Source organism: Zonotrichia leucophrys, chromosome 1, assembly GCF_028769735.1.
Source record: "Zonotrichia leucophrys gambelii isolate GWCS_2022_RI chromosome 1, RI_Zleu_2.0, whole genome shotgun sequence".
NCBI classification, from domain to species: Eukaryota; Metazoa; Chordata; class Aves; order Passeriformes; family Passerellidae; genus Zonotrichia; species Zonotrichia leucophrys.
The window spans coordinates 15974567-15997841 of NC_088169.1; the positions used below are offsets into that span (position 1 = coordinate 15974567).

At 40.6% G+C, this 23275-nt stretch overlaps 1 protein-coding gene across 9 annotated transcripts in view; it reads left to right on the top strand.

Moving 5' to 3' along the window:
• MAP7D2 (MAP7 domain containing 2) overlaps positions 1–23275 on the top strand; it is an 84221-nt gene that overhangs the window by 34206 nt on the left and 26740 nt on the right. For 6 of the 9 annotated variants that reach the window (XM_064707427.1, XM_064707442.1, XM_064707451.1 and 3 more), the window contains exons 2-3: positions 13076–13153; positions 16355–16518. In XM_064707427.1, the coding sequence (XP_064563497.1) occupies positions 13076–13153; positions 16355–16518 (242 nt within the window). Of the gene's footprint in view, positions 1–13075; positions 13154–16354; positions 16519–23000; positions 23245–23275 lie in introns of those variants that run through there. The other 3 variants (XM_064707478.1, XM_064707487.1, XM_064707497.1) reach the window with 3 other exon arrangements.

Below are 23275 nucleotides of genomic sequence, written 5' to 3' on the forward strand. Positions count from 1 at the left end.
GAAAACTTTTAACCCTTTCTTGCATGATTGGGGCCTTGCAAAAAATGCTAATCCTCCTCGAAGCTGAATAAGAAGGGAGATGAGAGATGAGATGAGATAAGGACTTTGGCCCGGAGATTGTGGAGATGATTGGATGGGGAGAGATGATTTGGAGTGGCCTTTTGGCTGGACTTTTTCTTGTAGCCATGGACTCAGTTGTTCCTGTGACACAGACTGCATTTAGGGGGAGGCAGTGCCTCAAAACCAGGAGGGTTCATTCGTGAGGACCCCCCGGCCCCAGGGGGTTGGAAAAATATGGGGGGGGCAGATGTCCCAAAAGCAGAGACTGTGCCTTTTTGGAGTGAGACAAGGCATCCTTGAAAGACCACCCTAAAAGCAGCTCTGGCCATGTCTCGGTGGTGAGAGCACTGGGCATGGAAGGAACATGTCACAAGCGGCAAAAGGACTTTTTTTTTTCCCCCGGGCGGTGCCGAAGTGACAAGGAAGCATCCGAGGTTTCAGTGTGTTTCCAGAAGCCTATGGAACAAGAAGGACTCCTTTCCTCTTCATGAACTGCAGTTTGAGTATACTAAAGTGTCGTGCCGGGCTGGGCAGTTGGTGTTTTTGAGAGAATGTATTGGATTGGGAAAGTCAGGGAGTGGGGAGGAGGAAAAGTGGTTTTTGTAAGGTTTTCAATTTTTTTTTTCTTTTCCTTATAGTCTTTCCCTATTTTTCCTGTAGTTTTAGGTAATAAAGTGTTCTTTATGTTTAAGTTGGAGCCTGTTTTGCTTATTCCTGGTCACATCTCACAGCAGACACCAGGGTGAGGCATTTTCATGGGGGCGCTGGCTCTGTGCCAGGCTCAAACCCTGACAGGCAGTTAATTAGATAAATATCAGTATTGCATAACATCATGTGTCTTTTTTCCTGAAATATTTAAACTGTGTGTTTAAATTTGTTTTTTGGCTAATCTATGTCCTCTCATTTTTATTGTTAGCTTAATTCTAGGTGAGTTATTCAGAAAATGCAGGAGAAGCTAGAGATTTTTCTCTGAACTATTAGGTTATCAAAAAACATAATATGGAGATTTCTGTATTTGTTCTTTGTAGAAACTTCCATGAGTTTTAATAGATTTTTTTGAGTTCTTGTGGGTTTTATTTTTACTCAAGGCCATCATGTTGTGGGTAGCTGAGACCTTGAAGATAGAAAGCCTTTATTGAAAGTGCATTGTGTACTTAATATGCTGTATTTCTGGAGAAATGCAAATGAATAAGGATTTTGATGCAGGTTTTAAGTGTCTTGCTACAATTTCAAGAGCTCAGTTGTCTGTATTTCTTGAGAAAGAACTTAAATATAGAGGATCACATCTTTTTGTCTGTCCATCCTTCTTTCTTCTCACCAGTAATTAGCTGTTGAAGCCATCAGTCAATGTCAAACAAATTTGTCAGAAATTACAGTCTAAAGGATGCTATGTTCCCACAAAGATGATAAAAGCAGGTGATGCCACAGAATGCAGTAAAAGCTCACCCTTATATTACAGGGCCTAAAATTCACCACTTTCAGGAGAGAATTGTTTATGAATGCCCCTGACCTCTGAGAACACCTCAGTAGAGAATCTGGTGTCAAGGCACAGCCCTGTAAGAAAGGAGGCTTTTCAGTGCCCTGTAGAGGCTTGTCTGAAGTAACTTGTTTGAAGAATTTAAATTACCAGAAAAATAAAAATCTGTGGGCCAGATTTCCAGCTCTGCCCTTATTTATGAATGAGAACAAAAATTTGCTTTGCCAAGTGCTACAAAATCATGTGTGAGAGTATACCGAGGCAGAAGGAATAAAGTAATAAAAAAAATTTAGTCTTTGAACCAGATAACTTTTCTTATACTGTGGTGGAAGACCCATATGAGCCTCTTAATAGACATCTGTCATTTTGGACAAATATAAGCTACTTTTTTTTTTTCTTTAATATTTAAAGTCATGTTCTGCTGTTCTATAAGTATCTGTATTTTCTTTACAAATTAAGTGCTGGGCTAGTGTGTCTCATCTTTGAAATGAATTCTGGTAACAGTGGAAAGAAAACACTGTGCTTATAGAGTGCACATGGATGTGCAAGGGCCTGTTTGTGTCTGAAGGCTCTAAAATGCCTGTGCCATGGGAACACCATGGTTCTCCCCTGCTCCTGCACAGGGGAGAGCCAGGGCAGGGCAGACTTGTCTCAGCCCTGAAAGCTGCAGTTGTTGGCTGGAATATGAACTCTGTCTCTCAACTTGTTTCTCTGTGGGCCAAGAGGGTCACAGAAGAAGGTAGGAGACACCAGTGTAAAATGGAGTTTCCCTTCATCCTGTGCAGTGTTGCCACACATCACTGTGAAAGTTCAGATGAACTTTGACAGAAAATGCTGAATCCAGGATCTGATCTCTGTGCTAATGCTCCTTACTGCAGAGCTTGGTGACCCACTATGTTTTAATTGGCCTCTTTGTGTTGGCTTCAGTGTGCTGTCAGGCCTGTATCGGTGTATGTTTTCATCTTAGCTTATCATTTAAGCACTTTGTGTACAGTTTAGTCATTTTATATTCTGATTTATCCTTTAATTTTATAGATTTTTGTAAATCTTTGTAAATGCTCCAGATTGTTACCCGGAAAAAGCCTTCTTTTTGAGGTTTGAAAATCGGTGGATGCATAATCCACTCACCTCTCTTGCGTGGAAAGTTTGAGTTTGGTAAATTATCTTTATAATTCTGTAGGTTAAGAGCTCCATGAATAGTGTGATTTGTGTTCTGAGTTTGCATAAACAGCTAATATAATTTATACTGGAACTCTGAATAATCCTCTGAGAAATTAGGGATTAAACACAGACGTAGGTTTTGGGGTGCTAAAAAGGCAGACCTAATCTTTTTTACATTTGGTAAGATATTGACTCTCCAAATAAATTCCACTAAAGAACATTGGTTCACATGACTGGTTCAAGGCATGCAGAAATGTTCAGCCTTATTTGTGTGTCTGTCCATCTCCTTGCTGTCTCTTGCCCTTGAAAAATAATCTTCCAAGTACTAACCTAATAGATCTAAGGTCTTGTGTTTCCATAAAATGCAAACATTGTCAGAATGGAGCAGGATTTAGGCAAGGGGGATGGGTCCCAACCTGTCTCAGTTGTCACTGTCACTCCCTGACCTGGACTCCTTCAACACCAGCCCTGTGCACAGATGGGCTTGCCTGGGTCAGTGTTAAGGCAGTTTTTACTTTGGCATATTTCCTAAACTTCTAGAAGCTCCAAGTAAATCAGACCCTTTACTATAGTTCAAGGGTAAGAGTTGAATGAAGTTCTTGCTTTTGGAGCTCTGCCCTTCAGGAGGCTTGATTGGTTTCTAACAGAGGCAATTAACACTTTGTGTGCACAGTGGCCAATATTAAATTGTTGGACCAAGAACAATCATAATAAGTAATTGTTCAGGAATGCATACATATGTACAAAAGGATGTATGTAAATGTAATGTTTTGTTCTCTGGGGCAGAGAGGTTGCCAGCACATGGTCAGGTCTCAGCAGTATTTTGCAGGTGGACCTACATGCACTGAACGCCTTGTGCTTGGAATTCCTTGAATGGCAGAAGCTCACAGCTAAAGCACAAGTAGAAAAGTAAGCAGAAATCCCAACAAGGACATTAGCTCTTGATGGAAGACCTAGAATGATTAGATTCTCAGACGAGACTGACTGCATAAATGCCAGAGGGGAAAAAAGATCATGTTCTGGATTTAAAAGGGTATTTGGAGCCCACCACTAAATTATGTGCATTATTAAGAATTATGTGTAGGGGCCAAGACTGGGGATGCAAAACCAGGAGCTGTGTGGAATACACTTCGATGAATTGGCATTGCTCATAAATATAGTTAAAACTGTATGACTATGTATGTCCATACATAACATTATCAATATCAACTATGTTGGTGTAGTTCATCTACTAAAATGCAAGAAAAAACTTTGAAGCAAACATTTAATTGTTAAAGCTTTTCTTCCATACGAGGATTTACTGTGCATGTTCCTAGAATAAATTGTTTTGATTTTGATAGTCAATGGGTGTTCTCCCTGAAATAAATGACTGGGAAATATAATTAGTGTGAAGCACAGCAAAAGCAACATTTTAACTGTTGCTCCTGAGCTTAGCCAAGTCCATAGAGGATGAAGTTCACTTGATCATGTGTGCTGTGGATTAATCAGCTTTGCTTCTTTTTATTTTGGAAGCTTTTGCCAAATCACAGGGAAAATGTGCTTTCTACGTCTGATGCTGGAAGCTGCTTCTATTTGGAATAATACATTGTTTCAGCAGTGCTTGAGGTGTGGGTAGAGCAAAGTGGAGGTTATTTAGGTCAGTCCTTGATAGCTGCATGTAGTGTTGGTAAGTCATCAACACTTTCTTTTGATAGATATATATATATGTATAAATGGAAAATTGCAAATGGCTTCTTCTTTTGTTAAATGCTTTGTATTCACTTTGCTGACCACAGAAAGCAGAAGCATCCTGAAACTTTCTCCAAATCTTCCCTCATGGAGGACAGAGTATAGTGGTAGATGAAGGTAATGTTAACAATTTAATTTTACTATCCAGGGAAAAAAATTTCATCGTGCTGGCAACACCTCACGCCTCCGTAAGCATTGTTAGGAGCCAAGAGTATTTTCTTGTTCTCCAACTGTATCTTTGCTGCAACTCAGAGCAAATCCCAAAGCACCAGTGTCTCTTTTGCAGTTTCTATGAAATAAGACTTGAAATGAAAACAGACCTAGTAAAAGGAGTCTACAGAACCATCCCTGTACAGACATGTGCAGTGGAAGGTTGGTGGTCTATGTTGCACTGTACAAATTGCCCCCTCTGAAGTGGTCGTGCACCAAGCCTCTGTCACCCAAGTGTGAGCCTTTGATTTGTAGATTTTTCTTTTGTTTTATCATTTCTTCTAGGATTGTCTTAAATATTTTTAAGGACAGTTTCTGAGAGCATACTGACAAATCCTTATCATTTTCACTTCAGGCTCCAAAAGAAAACTTTCTGGGTGAAGTTGGTTTAGAAGCAAGGTGTAAATTTTTGTCATGCTTTAGTTTGGGTACCTAGACATAGACATAGACATTAATACCAGTTTGATTATAGGATTTTAAAAAATGTCTTTATTGGCTGCCCCATCTGCTGACAGTCAGTTTGCTGCAGAGATCCCTGGCCTGCAAAAAGGCCACAGTGGAAGGCAGGATGTACAGGGACTGCTGGGGTTTCCTCCAAAATGCTGTCCTGTGACCCTTGAGTCAGCTGAAATTAGAGATTTGCAGCTGCTGTGGACTGGTGCTGTGAGCAGGAGCTCTGGCAGCACAAGAATGGCCTTCAGCAGTGCCCTTCAGTGCCTTGAGCTGGGCAGCGTGACATGTTCCAGGTAACTGCCACAGTGGGGAAATCATTCCAGCTTCCCTCTTGTCTGTGAAGCTAAATGTGAATGCTCGGTGCTGCTGTGGGGGTGCCTGGCCTGCGGGTGGAGGCAGGACAGCCCCCCCTGCAGAGGGGAAGGTTGCTGGGGCTGCTTGGCCTCAGAGCCTGAGGACAGGAGCTGAGCCCAGTGTGCTGCAGGTTACCTGGGTGCTCACATCTGGGAGCTCTGTGTTCTGCAGACAATATTGGCAAGTGCTGGCTCCCGCACCCCTTGGCTTTAAATGTGTTCAAATGTGCAGTATGGGGTGCTGCTGTGAGGGATGGGTCAGGTGTTCAGCAGGAGAATGAGCTCTGGTGCCCCCAGTGCAGCCCCAGTGCAGCCCAGCTCAGCTGCTCGCCCACCAGGGGCTGCCCAAGGCTTCCCCCAGCTCTGCCTGCCTGGGCACAGGGGAGCAGCTCAGGCTCCCTGCCTTTGGCTGGCACTGGAGAGTGCAACACAGCAGTGAAAACCACCAAAGCATGAGATCACTGCTCAGTGCCACACACCAGCAAAGCCAATTAACGTGAGCAGGAAGTGGGGTTTAATGTGCATTTGGGGATTACAAGCCAGTGGAGGTGGGAGAAATGGGTACTTACAGTCCCCATCTGCTCTTCTCATGCTAAAAATAGCTGAATTTCTCAGTGAGATGCTACTGTTTCACTAAGCTCTGGTTATCTAATACCTAATAATCAATATATAACATCAGCAGATGTGGATACATAGATGTGTATTGTCAGTCCAGAAACTTTTAATTAGAAATTGAATTGTGCTAGACTACACTATACACATAAATACAGCTATACATGTTCATGTGTGTTAAATCTGAGGGAAAGACATTGTAAAGCACTGGTTAAACCTTCTGACTCCTTTCTGCCTGAGAGATTACAGAAGCACATAAATAAAACATCAGTGTAGAATACACATTGGACAGAGTGCTGCTGGCTACACCTATGCACTATAGATCCAAAGCTTTTTTCCTTTTGGTAACAAAAATTGTTACAAATAAATGGAATTTCTTTCATTTTGATGTATGTGTTCCTAAAATGAGGCTGTTTGGATTGAATTTAGTGTGATGGAAAAACACAATTCTATCTGATCCTGTAAAGTTTCCCTTAGATAATTTGGACAAAATAACTGTCCTGAGGTCTGCTGTCTTCCACTGAGGCTTTTTCTTGCAAAAGTCAAAGTACAGGGAGCCAGGCAAGGGATGTCTACAGTACTTATAGCTACTCTCCTTCCAAAAAATGAATTTTCCATTCAGTATGATAGTACATGAGTGATAGGACCTTTTTTCAGATTTGGGTGGGGTAAGCATGGGCTTCCTGATCCTAACAAGGTATTTCCATATCTTCTGTTTTAACACAAGTCATTCTGCTGAAGTCAGTGAAACTAGTCTGTGCAAGTTTATCAATGCATAAACTGCAAATACAAGTTGGGGCTATTGCTGATTCAGGAGATAGGCAGTAAGTGAATGAAAGAAAAAAAGTATTTCAGCCATGGGAAAAAAATTTCAATTTGAAATGTTTATAGCTTTGGGGTTCATAGGTTTGCTTGTTGTTTTAGTGTAAAATTTCAAGCTAGTGCCACCTTGGCAAACTGTAGAAGTTTCAGAATGTTAATTGTGGATTAGAAACAATATTTTTTGTGAGGTTTTTTGGTGATTTTTTTTTTTTTTTTTTTAATGTTATTTGTTTGGGTTTGTTTGTTTTTTTCCTTTCCAGAATGCACAGTCTAGAAAGTTGCTGGGCAGGCTGTAGAAAGGAAGATCCTGCCTGTAGATGCCACATGGGTCTGGGGTCTAGGGCTGTTTGAAAAATACAGCTGTAAATGTTCATGTGTGTTAAATCTGTGAGAAAGACATTGTCAAGAACTGGTTAAGCCTCTGGACTCCTTTCTGCCTGAGAGGTTGTGGAAGCACATGAATAAAACATCAGTGTAGGAAACAGTGGTACTGCTTGGTGTGGGCTGTGGGGGGCTGTATAGCAGGGACCTGTTCAGTAAACTAAATAAATAATAACACTGGATTAATTATATAGTGTTTTCATAAGTAAAAGCATTCTGCCAATGTATCTTACCATTCTCTGAGTGCTCTTGAGGTGCATCTGCTGTGTCTGCCTCATACTGGAGTCTCCTTGGGGCACTCTTAGGGCTGCACACACATTTGTACACAATCCCATGGAGCTAATTAGGTGTCTATGGGCTTGTGCAAAACTGAGAACATTAATGTTTTAGCAATTTTCTCCTCCCCATGTAGTAATTAAGATATTTATGTTAATATATGTGATCACAAAATGATGTATTTATATTCTATGTATTGTTTCAAGGTTATTTGGCCAGCATTTTGGAACAATTTCACCCTAAACTTAAATAAACATACCAGTAGGATATATTTTGCTACTGCAGTCTTTGTGTAAGTATGTCTTACAGCTGAAGTTCTTCATTCAAATGGGTAATTTGAAAATGCAGGGTGGGGGAGCAGGAGCATAAGGCAGGTGTCCTTGTTGTTTAACCAGAGCATGAAGTCCCCAACAGCTTCTCTGTTCTATCTGCCAGGCCACCTCTCAGACAATTAGCCTGGGGTTCTGAAATGTCACTGTGCTTGGCAACTGTTTGTCTTTAATGACTTCATCCACTTAACATCTTTATAACAACAAATAACCATTCTGGTATTTTAATTAGACAAAATGGACAATGCTCCTTTTTCTTTTCTGGTTATATTTGAAATCCAGCCTGGCAAATCTAAAAATAAGTATCCGAAACTGGGGGAATTCTGATTCTTTGTAATAAGATTTTTGAATGCCATAGAATAAAAAGCTTTTTAATTAAAGAAAATGTGAAAAAGATAATTGTCAAAAAGGACAATTCACTAAATCTTACTGAACCTACCTGCAAAGCTCTTGTGGTGTTTGCATGTTGCCTCTACCTGAAAACCTCTCAGCTTTAAAATTAAAATTTAGGAAAAGTGCATTTTGCCAATAGAAATTGCCATCCATGTACAGTCACACACAGCTTTGTAATTCTTTTTCCCCTCCAAGTATAGTTAATAGCTGAAAACCTGAACATTTCTTCAATCAGGAATACCCAGAGGGAAACAATGACAGGTGGAAAATGTCTGTTCATTATTGTCTCAAAGAACAGTCCCAAGAGAGACAAAGCAGATTTTAGGGAGCAAAATGTCAGTTTTACAGATGAAGATTGTTTGAAAAAAGAGTTTGCCAGCAGTGCAGTGGGTGTAAGTGCAGTGGTGACCCAGGCAAGGCTGCCCACTGGCACAACTGCATCCAAACTGGGCAATTTCACAGATTCAGCAGCATCACTGCATATTGTGGCAAAGGTCTAAAAGTGCTGGACAATGTCAGGTAGAATGGACAAAGGTGTAAATGTCCTGAATGTGGTCATGCAGGATGGCCAAAGGCCTCGGTGTGTGGAACACTGCTGTGTAGAGCTGGTCTCAGATGCCCATTTCTTCTGTCATGGTGCCCAACAAGGACTTCAATATCTGCTGTGTATAAATATATTGTGAAACCAAATACCATGGGGTATTAGAGAGGATAGATGGGGGTGTGGGTTCAATAACAAAATGGAAAAAAAATAGTAGAGACCTTACCTGCTGACAATTACTTAGGTGTGAATTTCAGGAGAGGAGCTGCCCAAGCAGCCTGTTGGTCCTTTTGAAATGTAGCCTCAGCTTCCACTAACCTAATTGTCCTGCTTGGGTACTTGTTTTCTCACCAAAAACAGGATATGGATTTTAAAAGACAGAGCTTGCTATGTCTCATCAGGAGAGGACAGCCTTCCTCTGTCTTGAGCAACCACCAAGAGGCTTCACAAGCAGGATGTGGAGCAGAGCAGTGTGTGTGGACATGTTCTGGCCCTGTTTCATCAGTCTGAATAGGTTTACCTTGCCCATAAAAAAGGGTTGAAGCAGTGATTAACATGTTGGGTTTTAGTTCTGTGAATATTTATTTTCAGGGAACATGGAAGTATTGAAGGAATCCTGCAGCATCAGCTGTTACATCATTCCTGCAGGTTTGCTGATGACATTCGAACTGGTTTTATGTTATGGTCTTTTTCTTTAGAAATGCTCATTGTAACAAAGTCCCAGATGAACATCTGGCCCTCCTCAATCAAAAAATGAGGCACAATCTCAAGGAATTAGCCCAGTGCCTAAGTACATGCCTTAGAGAGTGGGGACTCGGTGCAAAGGACTTTTGGGGAGGGCTGGGAGATAGAGTAATAAGCAGAAGCAATTTGTACGTGTGCATTTCCTGAGAGTAAAATCTTGGATCTTATTATTTGAGCAGTTTCCTTATTCCTCTGCAAGTCTGGAAATAAACATTTATTAGGGAATTTTCTGCCAGTATCCCTTTGTATTCATTACTCTGGTTGGCAGAGGAACAGCCAGCCTGCGTTTATATCCTGACTCTTAAACATGTTGTTAGCTGTTACGTGCCTCTCTAAGTGAGGGATCAGCGGCTTAGCTGTAAATATGAGGAAGGCTCAGGATAAAGCTGCGTATACAGACTTAACCCGAGGTCACAGCTCCGTGAGAGCGCCTTTGCCGCGGGGTTTTGTTGTTCATTGAGACCTTCTCCTGCCCTCTGCTGGCAGTTCCCTGCTAGGGGACAGGCATGCCCTTACACTACTCCCGGGATAGTTACCTGTGCCAGCTTGCTGCTTGCAGTCTGCTTTGCCAGAGGGATTTGAATTCCTGTCATTAATGAAATTCCTTGTCACAGGTAACTGCTGTGCCCACTGCATTTATCTGAATGTTATATGAAGATGCATAAAGTACAATCATTTTGGTCTTTGAAAATCATCTCAATGTATAAGCTATCACCCAGGGTTCAGTTACTCTGTCCTTCAAAACTCTATTTACTTTCTGAAGTAAAGTTTCTGATTTTTGGCAGGCATGCTCATTTGCAAAGTACTTGAGTTCAGAAATGCCAGCATTGAGGATGCCTGTGCTATTTTAATGCTACTCTTGCCATCTTGTGTTTGATGCCTGTATGTATTAGAATGCAGTTTCCCTCCACTGTTTTATTGGTGGGTTGTTTTTTTTTTTCATGTTGGTGTATTGCATATGTAATGATCATCATTCCATGTATTTGTGGTTTCACCTGTGACATAGCCAAGTGTGGAATGCTGTTCTCCAAAAAGCCTTTAAGTAAAGTTTTGTCTACTTTTCAGTTTCAGAAAAAAAGTGCTGTTCTCCAAAAAGCCTTTAAGTATAGTTTTGTCTACTTTTCAGTTTCAGAAAGAAAGTGCAAGAAGCACTAATAACTTTGAACTTAGTTCAACTCTTATGCCCTGAATGAATAAGCAAAGGGACCTAAAAGGAAAAAGTGTAATATATATATGTAGGAACAGGCAAAATAAAAATTGTACAGACTGTTTCAATTTGCATACATTCTGGTTCCTTTAATATCTGACATCACAACTTTGACCATCTTATAGTATTTTCTGAATTGGGTTGAGATATTCAAATGCTTGAGAAAGCTAACCTGAAAAATTGTGCATCGACTTTGGATAGCAATGGAGTTGTGAGCAAGGCTTTTAGGTCCACTTTTACCAGGGGTGTTTGTGAAGCAATCAAAGTAGCGATGAGTTAGCTGTGATTTTATTGATAGGCATAATGGATGCATTTTTGCTGGTGGATTTCTGAGATAGTTACTGTAAGCCAGGAGAGTGATGAGAATCAGTGCAGGATTTTGTGAACATAGTTCATGGACATGAACTCTCTTGCTGTTCCTTTCCATTCCTCCATTTGTCCCCATTCTAGTTTCTGTACTTTAGGTTCCACCTCTCCATCTGAGTTACATCCTTTGCCACAGAAGACCATAACTCATGCCTCGGTTTGTTTCTTTCCTTCTCCAGCCTCCTTGTTCCCAAGCTCAGTCTTCTATCTTTGGGCTTTTGATCCACCAGAATTTCACATTCCTCTCCTGCTTCTAGCATGAGTTGTAGGTTTTATGTTTGTTTGACTTTAAGGCCACTGAAAAGCTTTCCATTGGAGCTGTGAAATACCTATGCTGATTCACCTTCTTGGCTCCTTACTGCAGGCCCTTTCAAAGTAGTAACAAAACTTTGCCATGGCTGCTTTACTGAGCTGCCACCTCTTGTCTCCTTCTTCCTTGTCAAATCTGAAAATAAATGTCAGCCAAGTGAGCAAACAAGTGGACTAGTATAGAAGTAGGATGAGTCTTTGGAAATAAATAAATAAATATGTATTTGACCCACAAATTGAGTTGTAATTAACCAGCTGGGAGCTATAATCACATTTTTCCAGGGGCCTGGCTGCCTTCAGGTAATTGCAGTCTGTATGTGCTGAGGAGGATTAGAGATGGTCTTTGAAGGTGCTGCTTGGGGAAAAAGCAAGCTGTTATTGTAATGGGGGACAGCTGAGACCTGCCTTTGTCACTGAGGCCACTGAGGCTGGCTTTCACCTTTCCTACACAACTGTGCATTTTAGAGAAAGGTACTTCCTATGCAAAATCCTTGCTCCCACAGACAGGATATCTTTGGAAAGGAACCTGCAAGTGTGATGTTTTAGGAAGGCAGTTGGGGTTACAGTCTATGTAAGTTTTCCATTCATATTTATCTGATAAAATTAACAGGTGCAGTTCTCAGAGCAAAAGGAAGGGGACCTAATTAGAATTCAGTAACTCAGTAGGGAGCCCAGATAATGACTGCAAATGATGTAAACTGTGCTGTGAGACACCATGCCTGTTTGCACTGCTTACACCTCAGGAGATCGTGAGCAGGGAGGGCAGGGAGGGCACTGGAGGTGTTTTAAGAGAATGCCATCCCCTGGATGGTCTGTCAAGGCACTCACTGGTGACCTTTTTCCTGCTGTTGCAGAAGGTCCATCTTAGGTCCCTTTGATGCTTGTTCCAGGGCATGCAGGCAGGTGACCCTGAGGCACCTGGTGTGTCACACTCTGCCTTCCTGCCTCCTTAAACTGGGCTTTTCAGCTGCTCATGCTGTGCAAAGAGCTGAGGTGTCTGAATCCCAGACACATCCTTACAAAACATCCTTGGGCGACCTGGTCCTAGACAAGTATCTTACTTTTAGATACCAACTCCAGGAGGAAACAAAGTGTTTCCTGCCTGGGAAAGAGGGCAGCAGGGCTGCTGCTTCTGTAGCCTCATCCAGCAGTAATTGCTGGTTGTTGAAATGCTGAGCAAGCAAGGAAACTGGGGGGCTGTGGTCTGCCATAAATATAAAGGCTGGGACTCCATAGCTGCTCACTGCTTTTCTAAGCTACCTTTTCCTACCTAGCCAAAACATTTAAAATGAGCTTGTTAACAAAGATAAATGCATGTTAATTGCATCCTTACCGTTTTTCCCAAGGAAGTTTCAGGTTCTGAAACAAGCACTAACAGCATGCTTGTTTGCTCTGAGAAGAAGAGTCAGGCATTTGCAGTGAGGAGCCGTGCTTGGAGTTCAGCAGTGAGTGGGAGACTGTGCTCGAGAGGTGCCCAAATCCCAGCTCATTAACCTGCCCACATACAACAGCAAAATTGCTTTTGTTATTGGAGTTGTTAAATGCAGTAGTTATGATTTCTTTTTGATGGATTCTTTTAATTTCTTTTGGATCCTTCTTTAGTTTTGCTTCACAGCTTTTTAAGGCTTTTTTTTTCCCTCCTTCTGTCTTCAGCTATTGATGGATTTCTAAAAACTGATGAAAGACAAAGACTGGCAAAGGAAAGAAGAGAGGAAAGGGAGAAATACCTTGGTAAGTTGGCAGGAGGTGTATCTATTATTTATATACAACTTTTAATAGGCTTAACTAACTAACATAGCATTTTTTGTGTTCTGATTTTTAAATCTTGTTGTTCATTCTGTTCCTAGTCTTTACCACTTCTTTTAACTTAAATTATAAAAGATAATATTCTTGCATTTCCAGTCAAATATTTCGTATTTTATATTTACAAGTTTACTTTCTTCTTTGATTTGTGTGCCTTTGAATATAGGCTTATGTTCAAGATACTGTTGTTATGATTGTGGTTTGTGAAAATCCCAAATAAGCCTTGAATAATACTCAGAAAAATATGTAAGATGATTTGATAAAACAACTTCAATTTTAATCTCTTTGGTTTTAGCCATATTGAAATATATAATAGAGTTTTTAAGTGCAGCATTGAAGTGTGTACTTTTCTGGAAGTTGTAAAATGGTTAATCTTTCAGGAGAATGCTTATGTTATTCAGGAACTGAAGAATATTTTTTATCAATGATTTCAGATTTTGTTTAAAACAATCACTTATTTTTAATCTATTAATATGACTAGGGAAATGTTGAGATAATTGTAAAATAGATATGTAAAAAGTTTAAATATATATTTAAGGGGAGTGGGTGTATACACAATTAAAATATACATATATGTCTGTGTGTATACATATATATATACACTTAAATTTAAATTTTCTGTTCAACATTGATTTGGACTTCCTATATCTCTCTGTGTATATAAAAAGCTGTTAAACAGTTAACTTCACTTTTCCTCATGGTAATGACAAGAAAGATCAGTAGCACTGCTCCTAGAGATAACCTGACAATACCTGGCAGAAGGAATTGTCAGTGTCTTATGATTTTTGCAAAATTTAAGGTAAACATATATTTTGAGGAAATGTCAACTAAACAAGTATGGGCACCTGTCAAAATAATCATAGGAAAATACTGTTTTTCTTGCAAGAAATAAACTGTTGACTATTTCTTTGCAAAGTCTGGGGCTTGAGACCAGTGACTTGACATTTTTTCATTACCATGGGCTTGGTCCGCACAATTCCTTTTGGTAATTTGGTAAAAATCTGCTGCTCTTTAGTACTTAATCTTGCCCAAGCTTCTGTCTATCTCAGATTTTCTTCTCTTCCAGGTACGCTCAGTGTAGGTTATTCTCTTCTTTCCTTCTGATTATCCCTTCTTTTCTGGTTCCCGAGAAAGTGAAATGGTGATTAGATTGGAAAGGACTCAAAGTAGAAAAGATGAAAAGGAAACTGAAACCTGGAGATTTTGGGAGTGATTGGCCCAGGGGATTTGGAAGGTGGTGTCTGCAATTTTCTCCCAGGCATCATATATGCCTCCTGGAAGCATATTCTTAAGACCATTTCTGTAGTGGGGAGCTTTGAGTTTTGGTCACAATTTGATTGTGAGAATTTTCTTTTAGAAGTTCAGAAAAAAGCAGCATGTTCCCCCAAGGGTCAGCTCTTTGAGCAGTCAGCAGGTACTGTATAGCAATATGAAGTAACTTTTTCACCTGAGCCAAAACTCATTAATCAGTGGTTTAGCATCCCTAAATTAAGCAACAAGAATTGTACATGTGTCCATGATGACAGAATTGTTTACTTCTTTGTCCAGAATCAGTCCCAGGTTTCACCTGCTTACTCAGAAGGTAATCTTAGCACAATCTCTGGACACCTCACTTTATTTTTGGTTTTTATGGACTCCAGCATGCTTTGTCACCTGCTCTACCTGATGTGGCTAGCAGTTGGAGCAGTTCATGCCTGGTCACTTGTTATCCACTGTCTCTGAGGTAACTTTTTCTGTTGACAAGTCTGAACTTCATGCATTCAGTCCAGGTTCACTGCATCACTGACACTCCCCTCATACTGCCCTGTCTTGAGTGGGGAGGATGAGTGGATTTTCATAGGATAGAAGGGAAAGACAACACCAAGTGTATTTCTGACAAGAATAAGCTAGAAGGTATTCTGGAAAGCAGGCTGGATTTGAGGATGAAGTATTGTAGAAGGATTCTGTATTCAAGGGAAAGAAATGGAATGTTGGAAAAGGATCTGGGTGTTGGGAAGACTCTGGCTTTCACCCAAGGGAGAGAGGACGGAGTGGGGCTAAGAGGGACAGAAAGTCACAGCTGTGGTTAAAGCCTGGGGGCAGGAACTGAGGGGGAAAGGCTGGTCTGGAATGGCTGGACAAGAGCCTAGGAACAGTGGGAGAGTTGGAAGGGTGATGATGTGCTGCAAAAGGAAACAGGAACTGAAGAAACACAGGCATAAGTGAGCAGGAAGAAGGAGTAGCTTTTTTATAAACACTGTTGATTCTGGCTTTCCCTGACTTTCAAGTTCTTAGCCTAGCAATATTCCCTCTTTGATATTGGCTGTATGTGTGTTGGTATGTGATCCTACGGGCTTTTGTGTGTATAGGCATGCTTGCAGACCTCCTCTTTCCTGCCTTTTTATGGAATACACTTGCATGGGAAATGGATTTTTCCTCTCAATTTGCCACGTTAACTCCTGCTACTTGTTTTATGTACACCTGAAGCAGCAGTCCAGTATCTGTTGTTGCAGTCTGAGTTTCTGAAACATCAGGGTAATGTCCCATGAAGATTATTGCTGCAGTTGGAATAAACAGCTGGGCAAAACCTCAGTACAGAAGTAATTTTTTTTCATCTGAAAAGGTATAAGTGGGTAAAGATGTAGCACCAAATAATGAGCTGAAAGAAGTATTTTCAAAACTCCATAGAAAACACAGAATATGTTGTTTACATGTGTCTATTTTAAAGGCAGCTTTGTAATAAGAAGCACAGTTTTAAGGAAGTCCCAAGGGCTTTTGCTTCAACAAATACAGCTGATTTCCTTCAAAGATTACTAGGAGCAGTATGTCTGAAAAAATAATTTGGCTTTCAGCTTCAGAGGGACTTGAAACATAAAAACATTGCTGATTTGTTCTGTACACTGTTTTTTACATAGATGAGAGGTACAAACTGGCACCTTGTGTACAAGGGCTTCCCTCTTTATGTACTGAACAAATTGCTTAGATTTACTAATCATCTCAACACTTCTGTGCACTATATTTTCAATCTCAGTCAACTAAAACCCTGTGTACTGGCATTTGTTGTTTTACACTATTGTTTCATGTTACCAAATAATTTTAAAAGAGAAGAGAATTTGCATGATGTGAAATGCACCTTTTTCTCTGCACAAGCTGCTAGGGAGCAGCAGATACTGGAGAAGGAGAGAAGAGCAAAACTTCAGTATGAGAAGCAAATGGAGGAGCGATGGAGAAGGCTGGAGGAGCAGAGGCAGAGAGAGGAGCAGAAGAGAGCAGCTGTTGAAGAAAAGCGGAGACAAAAGCTTAAAGAGGAGGAGGTGAGGTCCCCTGGGAGATGTATGGCAGCACTGAACAGGGCTGAATATTGACATGCATTAAACCATGGGGGGTGGGAGCAGGAGACATGGGAGCAATTACTGCAGGAGCTGCAAAGCACATCACCACAGCTCTAAGGAGTCTACCACTGTACATCAAAAACATTTTCCAATACAATTTTTTAAATTTTTTATGATCTCCTGGAATAGTCATCTACCGTTGCTAACATATCTGGGACTCTGATTGTCAAATATAAAACACCACCTTTCTGGAAGGAAATCTTTAAAGATGAGTGTTTCCAAAAAGGGAAAGATTCTTCTTGCTGTTCTGTTTACTGTCCATGAAAAAGAAATCATGTGTTGTTCCATTTTTCCTCGGTGACAGAAACTCAGAAATTTGTACTTAAAGCAGTGAAGAATCTAGGCTGTTTTCAAATTCAAACATAAAACAGAATCACGTATTTTTAAACATCTTCATGCCCTTCCTCTCTTCTGGGCTCCCTGCTGAGATCATTTAAGGTTCTTTTTTTGCTCTAGTGAGTCCAATTTCTGGTGCAGCTCTCTGAATGCAGGGTGTGTGTGTATATCCCTGCATGACATTATGTGGAGAACACTAGCACTGCTACCCGCAACTGATAAAGAATTAATGATTTTTGGAAAAGGGGGCAGTGGTTTAAAAAAAAAGCCCAAAGAAAATATTTTCTCAATTCCTGGATAAAAAAAGCTTTAGAAATCCACAGTTCTTAACCTCCATTTTTCTGCCCCCCTATCCTTTCACCAAAATAACTTTGCAAAACAGGTAAAACACTTCTTGTGCATGATTTCACAATAACATACAGCTATTCATTGAATTTTTTGTTTGATTTTTCACTTTACTTGAAGAGAAGATTGCATCCTGTCATTTGTTGTTCAACTTTAACATACTGATTGTGGCTTCTATGTAATGGCAGAGAATTGATTTAAAAATATTTTGTTATGTGTTTTGTTTCAAATTCTTTTAAGAAAAATGAGAAAAAACTGAAACAAAGGGTAGGAGGTCTCTCTCTTGTGAGAACAGCATTGAAGTCATGTGCTCCTTCCCCAGCATTTCCTGCTGTAATAACCTTCTGCAGCTAAGCAAAATCAATTCCCTTTGTGAGGGTTGTAAAGGGAAGGAGCAGAAGAATGTCTAATACCCTCTCTTCAAAATATTCAGCAGAGCAGGTCAGAAAGGCAGAGGGGTGTAGGAAGAGCAAGTATCCACCAGTTTTCCCTGCATTCATGGTTTGCCTTTGCTGCAGAAATGAGAGCAGAGTTGTTGGATGTGAGAGGCAGTGACAGGTCAGACCCAAGGCGTCTGTTTAGTGGGGGCTGACCCCATCTCCTGTAGTGGCCTCCTGTACTTCCCCAGAGATGGAATAAGAGCCTGAGCACTCTGTGATGCTTTTCCCAAGCACCAGTGAGCCTGATCCAGCTCCTCAGGACCCTGCACGTGTGAGGGCAGGCTTCTGTAATGGTGAGGGAGAGGATGATTCCCAGTGCTCAGTCATGGTGTGAGTACCACTCCTAGCTCTGCTCACCAGGCTGGTCCTTTATGCTTAAAGTGTCCAAAGTCTTTTTTGGAAGCTAAAGCAGGCCTGGATCTGGATTCTTACCCTTTTCTTCCCACTCCTCTACTCCCCCAGGCTGAGGAGTCTGAGAGAAGGCTATGTGGGCAGGAGGACAGGAGAGGGTGCTTGTTTGTTTGGGGATGGATTAAACCTGTGGGAGGAAAGTTCAGGAGCCTCAGAAGAGGATGCACAGGGGAATAATCTATAGAACAGGGGAGAGTGAGAGAAGAAGGAAAATGGGAATAGAAGGCATCCCTCCTAGCTTCCCTTCACAGTTTCTTGTCCTTCATTTTTTAAATTCTGTTTGAATTCTGCTAAAGGATCTGCCAGTTTTAGTTCCGCCTTCCCCAACTCTTGTTATTGTGATGGACCCCTCAAACTCTCGTGCATAATAACAGTGGAGGTCTGAGTAAGGATGGTGATGAACTAGCAGCTCCCTGGACATTTGAGTTACTCACTGCTTGTGAGTAATTTTGGCCATTTAAGACTGTCTTTATTGGAAGAGCTTTGAACATGTATTTCCACCTCCTGGGGTGTGGGGGTGGATGTGCCCTGCCAGAGAGCCAGTGTGTCCTGCACCATCTTCTCAGTGCTTCTCCTTTTAAGACCAGTTAACACTGGCTGGGTAGTGGACTACCCATTTTACTTGCTCATCAGGTGTCTGAAATGACAAGTAGAGAGATTTTCTTGCTCTCTGTCTTACTGGTTGTCCTTTATAGTTTCCCTGAATTATTTTTCCTTGTCTTTTAAGCAGAGCAGAAAGTAATGCACATTCATGATAGGAAGAGGTGATATAAAACTCTCTGTACAAAATACTGTTGTTGCATCTGAAAGAACCTGGGAGGAATAGATCTTAACAAACTGGTGGGGACTTGTTGGCTCCTATATCAGAGCATCCTGTGCTTGACTGTTTTGCTTGCAAAGGACTTCTTAAAGTGGTGGCTAAAATTTGATTTATTTTGCTTAGTTTTCCCCCTCTACAATGCCAGATAAAGGATGATGGTTTTAAACTTTCTCTTGGTAGAAATCAAGGTATTCTGTCAGAGTTTTTTGGGGCTGCTGGAGGTTGTTGCAGAGCACAGTAAAAGTGTCAGATTCTTCAGAAGGAACTGAATAAATAATGTTTAGAAATTTTTCTGTCTATATTGACTGCATCTTTCTTATCTACAGAGGTCTTCAGTATCACTGCCCTTCCCTTCGTATTACTTTTAAAGCTGTGCACTTCTTTCAGTAAAAGCAGCCTTGAGGAAAGCAGTGTGTTGTTCTACAGAAGTGATTTAAAAGTTTCTTTTAACAGGGAACTAGACAAAAGTAATGCTAGTCCTTTTTCAGTTAAAGTAATTCTTTCCCCTTTCCTGTCTTGAACTTCCACGTAACTTGAAAATACCTTGTAAATAGATGTCTAGCTGTACACAAGTGGTTGAGAAGAGATTGTTTGGTGCATGTGCACTTTGTTACATTTGTAAAAAGTATGTGCTTTGGCACAAAAGAGTGAAAAACTGTCAAGATGTTGTAGCTTTAATTACTTCCTGTACTCCACTCCAAAGATGAAGCCAACTGATAACCTCAGGAAACAGTGAGCTACTTGAATACAGTGCTATATGTAAAATGAGGAGGAAGAGATGGTTTGGGCCTCTTTCGGATGTTTGTCTTGTAGATATAAGGAGATTGGTTTAGAATTATTTGCACAACTTATTTTAAGTCAAAATACTTCAAACATTTTTTATTCCTTGTCACATCTGTATTATATTTTACACAGAAAAAAAAAATAACTTATTTGTGAGAAAACAAGTCATTTGTCTGAGTTTTTGGGGGTGGGTTTTTGTTTGCTTTTAATTCAGACAGTACAAGTGCTTATTCTGTTGCTCAGGCTGAGGAAAACTTGCATGAGTAACTGGATTTTGGAAAGTAATGTGTATTTTAGATGTTAGCAGTATATGGCTCTCTATTGTGATTTTATTCATTCTTAGTTTAACCTACATGCCGTGCTTGTGCATTATAAGGTTTGTTGGGAAAATTCAATATATCTTGAGAGCAGACATTGTTTCCTCTATTTGTAGCTGTTAGAGTTCCCAAATGAGATCACATGCATAGTCTGATATGATTTCAAGAAAGTGCTTCACCTATAACATAGACTGGAAGGGTTTTCTGCATTGTTTGCTGATGAAGGAAAGCTTTGTCTTGTGGTTTAGTTTTCATCATGGAACAAATTATTAATGTATGAGTTGTTTATGCTATGCTTGCTTATGTCTTATTATTTTCTTTGGCTTTTTAGTTCTGTGCCAACTTAAAATGCTTTTAATAACTATCCTTTCTTTGTGAAAAGCAGCCTTCGTATTGTTCTTTATCTAACCTATATCTGCAGAGGTTTTGTGAGTTTTAATAATTGTATTCTATAGTACTCTAATGAAAGGTTCTTTGCAAATGGAAATGAATGATCTTCTCCAAATAATGTAACTGAAGATTTCAACCTCAGATTGTAGGAAGCATGGGCTTTCAAATGTGTATGAAATGTAATTTAATGTCTTTAATCTATTTCAGCATGAATTTTATTCTTGAAACAATATTTTGATAGTAGGTGGTATAAGTGTATTCTGTGTTTTGCAAGCTGTAGAATATTGCTTACTCCAAGCATTGTTAAAAACCCTCAAACAAGACAGCAAACAGAAATAATTGAAACATGACTGCTTTAGTCTTATGTTTTTTGATTAATGAATAACAATATTCATTAGAAATGGAAAAAAAAAAAGTTTCTGGGTAAGAGTATACTTTAATGAGAAAGAAATGGGAAGGTGATTTTCCTTGGTAAAAAATGTGGGTAGAAGGATAGACTGGGGCAAGCTGCATAGTAGAAGAAAGTGGTGAAAAGAGGCACACTGCAGAGAGGAACTGGTGATGGAGTATGTGAGGTTTGGAAAGACTAACAAAAGGGGCTCAAACAGAATTAAGTTAGAGAGGTGGAGAGCTAAAGGTGGAAAAACACAAACTTGTAAGCAAAGCCTGCGCACACAGGATTTAAATGTGAAACTTGTATCATCGAGTAGTAAGAGAAGAAAGAAATTCTGTAACAAACTAAAGCAGGGAGGACTGGCTTCATATTCCAGAGAATGGGGAAAGGGTGTTTCCTTTTCACAGGCAGGGTGTGTGTAAGAAGGGAATGGGGTGTTCAGGCTGTGGGGCTTTCTGTGCTCTTGCAGAAGAGGCTGCGCTTGAGCCTTGTGGTGCTTCCTTCATTTGCTCTGCAGGGACAAGGAAAGAGGCAGAGCTCTCATTTTCATGCCTGCCTGGACACTGATGGCACTGAGTAGACAGAGGAGGGGGATGAAGGGGGGGAGGGGGCAGGGGAGCAGCTGCCTGCTCTCAGTGGCCTTTGAATGATGTTACCTGATAGAACGTGAGCTCACAGCACCACTGAAAGCTCCTCTTCCTGGGCACAGCAGCAGAAACAGCAGGGTGGGTCACCTGGCCAAAAGGTAACAGGCACAGGAGAGCTGGGAATGATAGAGGGTGCAAGAATTTCCTTTTTTCACTCTTTGTATAGAGGGTAATAGAATATTTTATAGAGCAAGTGATTTGTAATAAAATTAGAAGAGAGCTTAAAGATTAAAAAGTAGTGGCTTGCTGTTGATACTGATGGATAACTGGTATGAGGGTTGGGTGAGGTGGAAAAAATAAGCTCAGAAATAAATTCCTGCAAGTCATGGTAGTAGAAAAGAGTCTTCAAAGATGTGAAGAGGCAGAAATATATTTTAGATAATCAGAAGTAGATGAGGGGACATCAGGCAATGTAGAAAGTCAGTGACCAGGGTCAGAAGCCCAGGAGGGTAAGACAAAGTTTACAGGCACATGTATAAAGTATGGAGGTTACTGGAGGTGCCTGATGTTAGGGTCTGATGTGCTGAAGGAGCTCCATCAGAGACAACTGGCTCAGCACCAGTGCAGAGCCTGAAGGAAACACACTTAAACAGAGACTGAATTTTTTTGGTAAAATAGCTCAGGAAAGCCAGACCAAAGGTATTAATCAGTGAGAGAAAGTAATCTGGCCAAGAGATGCATGAAGGGTTTTCCACACAATTTATCTGAGCTGCCAAAAGATATTGGAGATAAAAATCAAAATGGGTATGATGTAATCACAGGAGCCTGCAGGATCCAGTTTGAAGTGGATAAGAGTGGGAGTTTTATACTAGACCAAAGGGACATAGCAAAGGTAATAAGGAATAGCACCAAAAATACTAATAGGATCAAAGGGCTAAAACTAGCTGGGGCAGGAGCTGGAGGCAGCAAGAGTAGACTTATCTTTCACAGTAGGGGTTGGCCTGCTGAAATGTGAGGGTGAGGAGGTTGCCAGATGCGAATGAGGTGCTGGGAGGAGGAAGGGAAAGGCTGTTAGATGATGGAATTGTGGGTGGGGAAGAACCACATTTTATCTGCTTGAAAGGAGGAAAAGAAAAAGTGCAGGGATCATTGCCACAACAATAAATCACGGAGAAACTAGCAGAGGGAGGAGGTGGGAATGAAACTCAGTGGAGGTTTTTGAGAGTCAAGAGGTGATGGAGAGGGAATAAAGTGACCATATTTAGCTGTAAGTTAAAGGTAGAGCAAGATTTGAGGAGAGAAAAAATTAATACTGTTCTTCCCCCTGTGAAAATCCTAACTCATGGAGAAGAACATGGGAGTGGCAGGGGGAAAAAAGGAAATCTTGGGAGCCGTATGAGGTAGGCATGCACTAAAATAAATGCACAGAGAAGAAAAAAAATCAGAAGGTCTTAAATGCCTAGATTTAAGAAACATAAAAGAAGAAAGGAGGGAGTTTTTGTAAAAATAAATAAATAAGTAGGGCATCCTGCAAAGTAACCTACTTTGGGTTTGAAGTGATCATTTATCTGAGTGACTAGGTGGAGCCACTGGCATTGCAGCAATTTAACTGTGCTCAGAAAGGGATGGGAAAAATTCTGATGTCTGCATAGACAAGAAGGAGTTAATGCTTGGTGAGCATTATTCTTATACAAATTAAGTCCAGAGCACAGCAGCAGCCTCACCAGCAGGAGCAGATGCTAGGCAGTGATGCAACCTGTGTTATTTACTTAGGCCTCTGTAGTGACCTCAGTGGCTTGCAGACAAAGGATACTCATATCTGGAGGTAGGTAGCATGCTGATCCCTTCTTTATTCA